Here is a 12,808-nt window from a genome sequence, read left to right as displayed (position 1 = left end):
TCTGCCTCAAAACATACTCTGTTTGTTTGTTCAACTGCCTAGGAGTCCTCTATTTATAAGTAGTGATTCCAAAGACTAACAATCATTTCTTTTATTTTGTTGCCTGATATGCTCCTTGCTCTAATTTACATTTCATGTTTAGTTACTATGTGGTTCAGTGTATCCAAGGGCTTTCTTTAATCTTTCCACTTGAAGCTCTCCGTTCAACCTTTGCAGCTCTTAAAAAGAACTGAAAAGGCAGAACGTTTCCAACTATTCATACTGAATTCCAAACGCTGTCTTTTCTTTTTCTATTTTCCTAAAATGTCTAAATTGAATTCCAGTGCAGACTGAGATCTGGCTTTGCTTCTTATTGAATCCAAGACCATTAAGTTCTTCCTTTAACTTTCTCGTTCACTGGAACTGGTACTAAGTCTTTAGCTACACAGAACATGCTGGAGACTTGCATGTCTTACATCATTAGAGGTTATTATTTTTAGATATTCTAAATAAACATGGAAGAAAATAATTTGGTTATAACAGAATAATGGTAGTACACTAAAAGACAAATTATTTCATGCACCATTTTGTAACAATTTCTATTCCTGCAGATTGTTTATATTTGGCAAACAATTAAGGCACATGATGAAATCCAACTTGCCAATTTGACTTTCCAGTCAAGATCCATAATACTATCAGGTTTTACTTTGCAGCACCGCAGGAAATGTCCCAGCAATTAAACTCTTCATTTCAATGTTTACAATACACAAGGAACCTGAGGAGTCTGCCCAGACCCACAGCTGTACCATTTTCACACAAGTATACTGTCACCAAAAAATCACAGAAACTTAGACTCATGTAACTTTACCAGCCAAAGTAAATGCCCCCGTTTCTCTTTCTAAACAAAAACCAGTCCTTACAACTTCTTTGCTTTGAAAGTAACAGTCAGTGCTTCTGTTGGACATGAATTGTAGAAAATGTTCATTTCATCCAACTTCTGTATTTAACGTCCTGGATAATTAGAAAGTGTGTTTTGCAAAGCAGGTAATGAAAATCTGCCCAGAAATCCCACTGCTTCAGCATCTGCTCCAGTTCTCAGTTAAGCTTCCCAGAAGCTGTCTGATAAGAGCAGCGAAGAGTAGCAGAAGGTGGTAATTATGGACACTTTTCCCATGCTCAATTCCTCTTCTCTTGTACTTATGCCCCTGCTAAAGGGCTCATGCAGAGGCTGGGAGCAGAGATGGGACTGTGCAGTAAATTGGCACTGAGCTGCTCAGTCACTCTGAGCTGTTCAGTGACCCTGCAGCAAGTCTTGCCAAGTCCCCAAGATGTGAATGCAGCTCAACAAACATCCACCAACTGCAAACAAGCAGCTTGGATAAAAACTGAAGAGCAGGATTCTCTTCCCTTCAGTGCTTCCTGGGCATCCTCCTGGTGATTTGTTCATGAGATCACAACAGGCCCTTGTTGCAGCTGGTCTAATAAATGAGGAAACTGGATGAAAACTGTATTTTCAGTTCTGCTGAATTTGCAGGGAAATGGATCACCAGTCCATCACATATAACTGTGGTACATTAACAAATTGTTTGGAAGCAAATAGGTTGTAGTCCATTGACTTTTTCCTACACTGCTCTTTTCCCTCTCTGTTAAAAAAAAAAAACAAAAAAAACCAAAAAAACAAACCAACCAACCAAACAAAAAAACCCAAAAAACCCTAAAATATTACACCTTCCAAGAAGGTAAAAGGAATTGTACAAAAACAATATATATTTTCATAGCTATATATCTCACTAAGAGTTCTCTGACTCTAAGGTAATCTAATTTCTTCCCATTCCATTAACATTCTGCAACCTTTTAGATAATTAATTTTTCAAGGATACTGCTTTAATAAAAGTCATGTTGCTTGGATATTTTTTATTGCTGCTGAAGTAAGAAATACGTTTCAGCAAGTGACCTTGAAATGAAAACAACCAAAATTAATAACCCCTATTTCCAACACTTTTAAAAAATCATCTTTGGGTTTTTTGGGGAGGGTAAGTGTGTTTGAATTTTTGTTGTTGGTTTTGAAAGCATTTCATTTACAGTGGTGACTAATGGTACTAAATACCTCACCCTCGTGTGGACAAAATATTTGCTGGCTCCCAGATGCTTGGGGTGTCCTGAAACTGAAGCACAGGAGGTAGTGTTTGGTTCAAAAACACTGCCTCTACCACAGTCTACCAAAAACTCTTCACACTTACCTGCATTTCTGAATCACTTGCAGACCTCCTCACCTACCTCAAATTATCTCCTCCCAGTCACCTACAATTTCCATCTTCTGCGTTCTTTTCATTTATTACAACTTCCTCCATCTCCTTTAGCATGTGCTATGTCAGCACGACTATTTAACTTGATGCAATACTGTGTAATACTGTGAAGTCTTGACCTGGCTCTTGTACAGCTCCTGCTGGCCCTTCTGTGCAGGCCAAGCACAGCACCCAGTATACATCACAAAGCTTTTGTCAATGGCCTCTTGGAACCACGCTGTCATTTTCCTGCATTGCTCTGATTTGTCTGGAAATCAATTGCTCTTGATTAATTTGTGCCACAGGCCCTCCTTGTCTTCTCTCTTGCAACTGCCTATTTTCACTAACCCTTTGATGAGCAGCATGGATTCACTCAATTCAGGGCAAGATTTCAGCCTATTAATGAGGGCCCCTCTTAGATACACTTGTTCTCACATGCTGATGGGAATACTCAATAACATTTTGGGTAAGAAGTGCTTCAAAGATCTAGGAAATTCAGCACAGTTGTACCCCTCTTTGTTGCCACAGCAACATAAATCTTGATTACACATGCAATAACCAATTTAATCGCTTAAATGGAACAGAATAAACCACAAGGGCTAGGTCTACATCCTCAATACCCTGCTCTCCAGCAATAACACATGCACCTGCAGCTCTTACTAATAACACCTAAGTAAAAGGTGGGACAGTCCAATTTGTATTTCTCCATCTCCGGAGTAGAGAGAATCACCTATTCAGTGAGAAATGTTTCCAGTTTACTTCCAAAACTTATCAGTCTTTTCATTCAAATACAGGTAACCAGAAAGCAAAGCAAAGAAAGCAGAGCGTGCAGGCCTAGTGGACTATAAACCACAGTATTTTTCCCATGCAAGGACAAAAATCCAATTAATCTCCAACAGCAAAACGTCTTTGCAGCCCTTCTGAAAAACAAACCTGAGATTTCTTTCGCAGAACTTTGCTCACCCTTGGACTGAATTTTTAAATTCAATAGCAGCAACTTCCATTCTGATTGACAGTGATTTCTCGTTTCAATAATGCAGACAACAAACTGGTCTAAGCCGACATACCAAGTGGCTTCCAGATGCCAATCATTAAGCAAAGCAAAAAACAATATTAGTGAACAAATGACAATGAAACAAAATAATAGGAATGCTGTCATGAACAGTTAAACTAGCTGCAGTGAAAGTTTAGCAAGAGGATACAATAGAAGATGATTTGCTTACACAAGGCTAACAGCTCCAGTAATTAATTTCAACCACGCATGAACCATTTAATCCCATAAAAATGCACAGCCTGAAATCAGAGCAAGGGGAGCTCTATGCAGCATTGCTAAAATCTTTTTGAGCTGAAATCCTGATTCAAACCCCTTTCTCCAGTAAAGTTTGGGAAATTCTGAAACAAAAAATAAAGACTGGGAAACATTTGACAAGAACCACTTTTAGCTGAAACACTAACTGTGAAATGAGCATTTTAAAGTAATTTTGTTGATTAAAATGAAGTCACCATCATTGTATTTTTCCTTACTAAAATACACAGAACTTTGTCCCAGCAAAACATTAAAAGGACTGAGACTGCTCTTACAAGACCTTGGACAAAATAAGTTTATAGTTCAAGCCCTAGTAACTCAAAATGACAGCCATTCACTGTCACATTCATTTTGTTAGCTTTGTTTTCCAGTTCAGACAAAACCTAGTACTATTCACTGCATATTCTTGGATCAGTTAATCATTCAATATTCCTCTTGCTGTTTCGCATTTAGGGTCATAGTCTATGTACCTGAAACGTTGCACTGTAAACAGATTTTCACTAAGTACATAAACTGCATTCTGTAGATAGGTAACATTCTGCTAAATGAAAATGCACAAACATGAACCCTTGGCCATTAAAAAGCCCTGAGAGGAGGAGCACAGTCACGCAGAAGCTTCACAGTCCCTTTACGTGTCTGTTCATCTTTACTATCGCATCAAAACTCACAAATCACCTCCCAGCACAGAGTCCCTTCCTACTGAAGTCCCACACAGTCAAAAACCCGTGATGCTGGATGTGCACTGATGTGGGTCTTCAGATCCTGCTCAGAAACACTCTGTACAGGCATCAGAGGAGAAGTGGGGGCTAGGAAAAATTTGGCCTACTAAGCAGGAAGGAAAGCCTAATAATAAGTAGCGCTGAGAAGAGCAAAGTGTTTAGGTTTTTCTTCTTCACTATTCGATATTAATTGCCACCAGGTGTCAACGCATCAGTGACAAAGGGATAAGAACTTAGGGAGAGAATAGGTTGGGGCTTTTAATTTCAGGGTTTTCTAGACTAGCCTAATAAACAGTAGGTAGGGAACTGATTGCACTGGTCTCAGGTTAGACAGTCTCAGAGCCACAATAAATTAGTTTTGAGAAACTGAGGGCAACATGTACAATCCCTGGTCTCATCATATCCTAGTTAAAAAAAAATAGGGACATTAATTTAAGATTTTAGAAATTCAGTAGAATGATACAGTCGATACCATTTTGAAGAGGATATTTAAAGTGTAGTTATCAAAATTCACTATCATGCTGGAAGGATACCCTGAGCAAACCTGTCCAGAAATATGCTTTGGACACCCCTCAATAATTTCTTTGCATGATAATTGCAGAGAGACCAAATCATCAGGGTCCAAATGAACTGGATAATGGCATCAGAATTCAAATGTTTAAACAGATCAAAACTGGCAAAAGCAAAGCATTACTTTTTGATAAGAATAACCAACTGCACAAAGAATAAAGGAGGAAGGATGGGATGACGGGCAGCAGCTCTGCAGAAGAGGATCTGGGCCATACAACATTTCACAGATTTAACACCATACATGTTATGTTGTTATGGTGGTTTTAGCAATATACAGTTGCCAAAAAATAAGGGGAAAAAAAAAAACAGGATCAGCGTACAGAAATAGGGCAAGTTACATAAAATTTTCCTTCTCCTACATTAGCACTGCTGGCATATCAGGTTAAGCATTACATTCAACTTCAAGGAAGAATAAAATAGGAGATACAATTATATACTGTATATATCTAGGAGATCAGAAATCACATAAATCCTGGGGAAAGAAATTTGTTTCAGAGTATTGGCCCAGAATGAGAGAAGATCACCTCATAACAAGAAGTGCTGTTGCAAAGTGGAGGGAAATACGTGTTTGCCAAAAATGAAAGGTAGAAAAAAGACAGTAGCTTGAGCTACAAAAGGAAGATATGGATGGGACACTTTAAACAAAAGAAGATGAACAGAAAAGCACTGGAAATGACTATGGACTGGGTAGGACATGGAGCCTCCACCAATGAGGTTTTAAAAATCTAAGTCAGTTAAGCACCTGTCAGGAAATACTCTTTACCCTGCATCACTATCTCAAAGCCCCTGACCGTGCCAATCTACATATAAGCTTTAAATGCAGCTATTTTTTCTCCTTGGTCACTGTATGTCTCAAACATTTGTATACAATTATCATGTCTCCTCATTTTCCAGCAGTTAAGCAAGCATTAAATATTTAGTATTTTCCATCTTCCCTGATGAATCAGTCAAGGTGGTCTTTTACAAGTACTGGTGTCATTTTAAGTATCCTCTCCATCCGTCTTGATTCTTTAGGCCAAGGGATATTCACAGCAATATTTTATTCCTAAATGTCATTTTACAGTTCTCAGATTACAGTTTCTAAAATTTCTTCTGTTTCCTCACACTGGGTTTGCATTTAGAGTACTATTTTCAGTTGGATTAGTTTTAATTTATGTAGTATAGTTTTCCTTTTTTTTCAGTCATAGAGCTCATCACTGTTGGTGCTTGCATAGTACTTGCTGTAATACACAACTCCCCCCCATTTAAAATTATTTAAAAACTGACTTAAGACATTAAATTACTTGAAAACATAGCTTCTGCTGAAATCTCAGAGACAGAAAGATAAGCAGCAGATTATCAACTAGGATCTAAAATGGAGGCAGCCAATGGTTACCTTTGATCTCAAGATGAGATATAAAATGTTGTAGAATCAATTACAGTAATTACAGAACTACTAAGTGGTTTCTCTGGATACATTTTATAAACTACTCTTGTTTATCATGTTTATTACAAGTGAACATATAATTTCCTATCTTAAAATATTCAAATACAAATGTATTCAGTATTCAGCATATTTGCCAAATACAGTTTAAAAAGAACAGATCTTGTGGTAGACAGTACTAGGTATTAAGTTACCTCAGGAGATAACCACTTGAATGAAATCAAAGCCAGTATGACATTTTATCTTACAAAACTAAAAAAATCTGACTGATACACTTTTTCTTTTTTGGTAAGTTTTAGTTATAGGAAATCATGTATTTATATTTATTTCTCAAAAAAGAAAAGGTGTCTCATATGTCTTTGAGGCTAGTGCTCCAAAGTGTCTTAAGTACTCTCTAACAGTAACTGGGTGTTTATGCAGCTGACAAAGGCTCCTGAAGATACACCAGTAATCCTATCAGGGTTCAGATTTAGACCCAGACACAGAAAAACTGCATTATGCTGTTACTAAAAGGTTACTTCTCTCTGTGAAGTGTCTGTCACCGACAGCTTCTTCCAGTGGTAACTGCAGTAGACTGAGCAGTGTGAAGGCCTAGTGGTGCTGTAGTCAAAATCCCTAGAAAAGATCCTTTGTTTTCATAAATCACCAGACCTTCACTCAAAGATTATTTCATTTTAAATGCTTTACAGTATGAGCGATACCTTTTTACATAACTTGTTATTTCTAAACCCTCTGTTTTAAAGATGAGAAAGGCTTTGAAAACCATAATTTTTCCTCATCAGCATGGAAAGGAAAGGCTCCCTGGGGGAGCTGAAATTTCCCATGAACACTACCGAAGTTCTCTATTTGGAAAATATTTTAATCCTGTGGCCTTTTTAGGTGTAATTTATTTTTTTCTTAAAATCAGGAAATTATTGTATGACAGGGGGAAAAAAGTTGATACCTACAAACATCAATATTTGGAGCATCAAAAGAAATATTAGCTTAGAAGAAATATGGGCTGTAAGTAATTAACTTCTTTGAAATTATGACATGTTGATATGAATGTACAGCTTTCTTCAAAATGGAATACTTTTCAACAGCAAAATACAAACTAAGTTATACAGTACCTTTTGTCCAACTGTGTTCCACTTAAACTTTTCTGACAAAAAAGAAATCAGCCAGGATTCTGTGTCACATGAGTTTAAGTCAGTTACATAAAGCCTGGCTATGACACAAGTATTTATCTTATTTTTCAACAGTTAGACTCTTTTTCTCCCAGTCATTCAGTTGATACTCCTATGTCCATTTATGAAGGTAAATACAAAATTGTTTAAGTACCAATGTTTTTACTCTTTATTTTTTTTTCATTTAAAAATTACTTCATAAGCATATAGAGGTCTGAAATAGTTTTCCAATCTCTTTAATCTTCATATATTTGAGACATGTAGCCCTCAAGCCATGGTTTTCTGTCACACAGGAGTATTCTGTCGCTATTATGACCTATGAACTGGCCCATGTAGATCCTGGTACTGCAAACATGTGGACATCTGCTTACCTTTATGCTTATAAATTACCTTACTGACCTCAGGTAGCCTATTGATAATAACTAAAAGCAAGAATTTGCAAATAATATTTTTCAACACCGAGCCTTACACTGTTTCTACTGTCCCATATTCCGATTCATCCATCCAGAACAGATGGTAAAATACCTGCAAATCTGGGAATTTGCATGGGAAGTGTTTATCCCTTGATGTAGGGCTGATTTCAAACTCAGTTCAAAGACATGGTCTATAAATAGCATTTATTACTGAAATAAATATATTTATGCACTAGACTGAAAACAAATTAGTAAAACGAAGCCAACCCTGCAGGGTCCATCAAGGGGCAGGAAAAAGTCCTGAAAGGACCAGTTTTGTTGCTCGTGGAGAGGCTGCTGAATGCTTTTCTTATCTCTTTCTCGAGTTTCATACACAAAATCATAAACTCCAGCAGCACGTTTCACCTGAGCAACTATATCAGCACGGAATGTTATCCTGTGCGCTACGTCAACACAGCAGGGTTGCTGAATTCTGCCAGAAATTCTTTGCAAAAGAAAAGGCACGGGTGAGCTGACTCCCTGAGCTCCGGCTGCTCCCACTGATGCTCAGCGGGAATGAAAATCCCTTTACAAACATTCATTAAGCAGCGAACACTCTGCAATGCTGAGAGCTCTATGTGCGGGCAATACCTCAGTATTTAGAATCCTCTAGGAAAAGAAGAAAATAATCATGAAGTGTTACGGCTTAGGATTGCTCCAGGTCATTGCTTAGGACTATCTGCCAACACACGGCGCGTACTTAATTTTTAACTAATCAGGCGACCACGGAGAAACTTACTATTGCTGTGGTGAATTCCCCCCATTTCGCAAGAACTCCCCTCCCCAAGTGCTACACCAAATTCAGCTCCAGCATCCACGCTAGCTCCCAGCTCTGCTGCAACCCGCGGCTCCGTTCCATTAAAATGTGACACGGGGGGAGCGAGGACACCGCACGTGTGTGAAAAAAATTAGTGCGATCTCCAAATCCTTCCCTCTCGGGCTGGGTCAGCGCCAGAGGGGCGACTCCCGACTCTGCGGGCAGCGTTTTTAAGACGATCATCTCAATCTGCAGAAATGCACCGCGACACCTTTTTTTTTTTTTTTTTTTTTTTTTTTTTTTTTTTTTTTCAGCTGGTGTGAGGTTGGGGTGGGGTTTTTTGCGCCTTCCCCACCGCTCGGCTTTTTCCTGCCCTGCGCATCCCCCGCTCCCACGCTCCGCGCTGCCCGCCGTGCTCACCTGCTCCCGCGGGGCGGCGGCGGCTCCATGCCCCGGCGGCGGGGGCGGCGCTCGGCCGTGCGAGCCGAGCCGAGCCGAGCCGAACCGAGCCGAGCCGAGCCGGGCCCCGGGGCCCCCGGCGGAGCGGCGCGGAGGGGAGCCCTCCCCGCACCTCTCCGCCGGGGCCACCCCCGCTCGGCGCGTCCTGATCCCTCACTTCCCCGCAAGCGGGAGGAGGCGGGGTAAGACAGAAAAGGGGCCGGGTTATCAATTCCCTGTTAACTCCTCTCCTTGCGGTCTTGTCTCGTCCCTTGGGCGGCTTCTGCGAGGAGGGTGGTGCTGATGGAGATTGTGGTGGCGGTGGGATGCTCCGTCAAGGACGTGGGGGGTTGCTGGGGGGGAGCAGCAGGGTCCCCGAGCTCCTCTAAACCGAGGTTGATGGGAGCCGTGCTGTCCGCTGATGGCAAAAGCGGCCAAGCAAGATTAGCCCTTGCTCATTTAAAGGTTAAGCGCAAAGCGAACCTTTGTGACTAGGTCCTGTCTGCAAGTCTTCCCATCCCGTGGCTCTTGAGAGTGAATTAATTTTTTCCCCTACTCCCGCACTGATTCCTATTAAAGCAGGCTAAAAATGGCAGACTGTTTCTATACTTTCATACACTTACAGGTGTTTGTCGCACGAGTACGAAAAAACACAACCATGCACCAAGACCCCAGTACAATTAACACGACAAACATGAGCTAAAGAGATACTCACGTCCCAAGAACTTATAAATTATGTATAAAAGATAACAGATAAAGAAGAGTGCAATGAAACAATACCAGCCAGTATGACAGGCAGGGAACTCAGCACAACATTGAACGAAGTACTGAATGTATTAAACTATTTCCTGTTACAGGTAGTCTTTTACTCAAATCAGTTTTAAGGTACCTGAAGACAGGATTATGAGGAACATGACTGTGTATTGATGGGATTTTTCAGGACTGACAAAATTGCTCAAGAACATGTATTCCCTTTACTTTGACAATCCTACCTGAACAAAAAGATTCAGGGGAAGATTATTATAAGAACAAGATGAGAATAAGCATACTGAAAACACATAAACCTAATAGTCTATTAAATGTACCAAAGTCATGGAGTAATGATGAAACTCTTGGTCTCCATTATGAAGGAATTCAACAGCTAGATAACAACTAACCTTCTTAACACCTTCAAAGAGCTTTGACTAATTTGTAAGACATGAATGTCCTGTGCAAACATTGTGTTGACGTGTCCCTGTTATGCCAAACTTCATGTACGTTCTGCTAATTTAATTCTGTAATGTAGAGTCAGCTAAATTGGTGCAGACAAATCACAATCTGCCATTCCCAGACTCTTTCAGATACCTTTTTTGGAAGATGATGCCATATATGCTTCATTCTTCCTTCAGGCAAAATTCCTCAAGTGTGAATACCACCTTATGTTATTTGTTGACATAAATATTTACTTATTTTAAAAGCTTTTCCGTTTGAAATAACTGCCTCAAATTCAACCTTCTAAGAAAAAGATTCTGATATAGACTCATAAAACTGTGGGGAATTCACACAGCCTTACCACCTTATCTCTCCTCGATGTTCCTAAAACTACTATTATGTATCAGTCCTATAGAGTCTTTCCAGACTTTCTGCTTCTGATGCATTTAAAATAGATGTTAGTCATGTAGCTTAATACACTTTAGGAAAAAATAAAAAAAAAACAAACCACCAAACCCTTATTTTTATTAAGGTTTTATTAAGGTTAACCCATCCCCCACATTTATTAAGGTCTCATCATACAAATTTAGGCAGAATGCAAATAGAATACCTCTTCCTTTGGAGTACTATGCATCTAAAATTACATAATAAACTGCAGTCCGTAGCAACTCCTCTTCCCTAAACAATTAAAAGACCTCATTAAAATAATTTTTTTTCTATATTAAAAAGGATTTAGGTCATTAAATTAAGTGACCAAACATTGGGAAAGCCAGAAGGCTGCCCATGAAACCTTAATTCAGACCTCTTGTGCCTGTGCATTGCAACCCTGTACTTAATTATGAGTTTGTCTGCAGAATACCAGGCTCCATTTGGAACATCTGAAATTATGTAGTGGCAAGCATGTAAGACTGGCTAATTGTGTTGTCTCTTGCATTCCCATTCATTTATTCCTTTACTTTCTAGCATCTCTCTTATGCTCATCCCTATCATCTTTCATCTGGAGATTGTTCTCTCCCTGGTCTGTCTGAAACCTTTACCCTTAGATAACCTTTTGCAGTCAATCAGATAAAGGTTTTTACCATAGGGTTACAGCAACTGCTAATTATTCCTTCAAAGGTTATTTGTGATTTTTCTCCAGAAGTGAGGGGGGGAAAAAGAAAAGAAAAGAAAAAGGAATAAAAACAAAGCAAGGGAAAAAAGAGAAGGAAACACAGGGAAATAAAAGTTTCCAGGTTGAACCAGTAGAAAAAGAAGGAATCAAGGTCAGTCTTTATGATATCATAGAGCTTCCTTATTACAAAGGATCAGCTCTCAAATTACAAGCTTTACAAAGAGACAGTTGTACTTGAAAGCAAAAGGAGGCATTAAGTTGTCTGGTGCCTTGGAGGGAAAGGATCATGCTGTATTTATAAATAAGGCTGCAGTGTCTCAGTAGACATTCTGGAAAACTTAGGATTTTTTTTAAACTTGTGACAAAAACTACCTTATGTCTGCTTCTGTTGGAAAAAGGCCTCCTCAGTCTAAAGACTTTGTTTCCTCTCTACAATAAGTAGTACAAAGAATAAACATCTTTGAGAAGTTTATTTTCCATGCAGACACTTGAGAGGTAGTCATGAGCTAATGACTAACACCCTTGGTTGGTGAATTTGGTCTTCACATAGAATTATAATGTTACTGTAAAACTGTAATGTTGTTTTAAAAAGTTTTCCACCAGAACTAGCAACAAATGGAAGCAGTGGTGTTTGTGATAGTACTACAGTGAACTAAAAGCAGTAGCTCCACTTCGTGGGACATTTTAGACCTGAAAAGGCTAAAGAAATAATATTCTTTAGCAACAACTATTTGATTTTTTTTCTGGAACATGAAAATCCAAAATAAAATTCCAGCTAGAAAAACCATGCCATTTCTCAAATGAAATGGGCTCTCTAAAGGCTTAAGTTTCCCAGTGAAATTGAGTATAAAAATATTTTGTTTGCCTGGCAATCTCAATATCACAAAAGTCAAATTTTCAAAAGAAGTTGCTAAAAATGGTAGTTACTGTCCTGAGTGCTTCACTCTTTAGGAACTTTCTGACCCTTTCCCATACATGATCTTTTCAGTCATTGGCAATAGAAACTTGATTTCTTAAATAAAATTCATATCCTCTGCTTCTTATCTGCTTCCAGGAGTATTAATAATAAAAAAAATCTTCAAATTTTTGATAATACTGTGCGCTGAACCATGCTACAGGGTATAATGGATTTACTTTGAGTGGGATAAGAAAGCAAACCAAATTTACTGAAAGTAAGCCATATTACAGTCCAGTAAAATTAAACACTCATGACTGCAGGAACATAACTGTGCAGATATTTTTTCCCATAGGCTTACTATGCAGTCAAGCTTGTTATCATGGGAGATTTTTAATGTGTGACCTTCACAGCCTACCATGCAGAGCTGCTGTGGGGATTAACTAGTTAAGATTTGTAAAGTGCTTTGAAGATTATAAGGCATTAAGTTGCACAAGTGCTAAGTACTATTATTTA

At 38.9% G+C, this 12,808-nt stretch overlaps 1 protein-coding gene across 3 annotated transcripts in view; it reads right to left on the bottom strand.

Annotated features, from left to right (window-relative positions):
• Window positions 1-12,808, bottom strand: part of TRMT9B (tRNA methyltransferase 9B (putative)) — a 102,206-nt gene that overhangs the window by 9,930 nt on the left and 79,468 nt on the right. The window contains exon 1 of one of the 3 annotated variants that reach the window (XM_038134738.1): window positions 9,078-9,239. The exons of the other annotated variants lie outside the window; for them this stretch is intronic. Coding sequence (XP_037990666.1) covers window positions 9,078-9,106 — 29 coding nt within the window. The 5' untranslated portion in view covers window positions 9,107-9,239. Of the gene's footprint in view, window positions 1-9,077; window positions 9,240-12,808 lie in introns of those variants that run through there. 3 annotated transcript variants of the gene reach the window in all.

Source organism: Motacilla alba, chromosome 4 (genome assembly GCF_015832195.1).
Source record: "Motacilla alba alba isolate MOTALB_02 chromosome 4, Motacilla_alba_V1.0_pri, whole genome shotgun sequence".
Taxonomy (NCBI): Eukaryota; Metazoa; Chordata; class Aves; order Passeriformes; family Motacillidae; genus Motacilla; species Motacilla alba.
The sequence above is the reverse complement of the archived record's forward strand: the minus strand, read 5'-3'. Positions and strand labels throughout refer to the sequence as shown.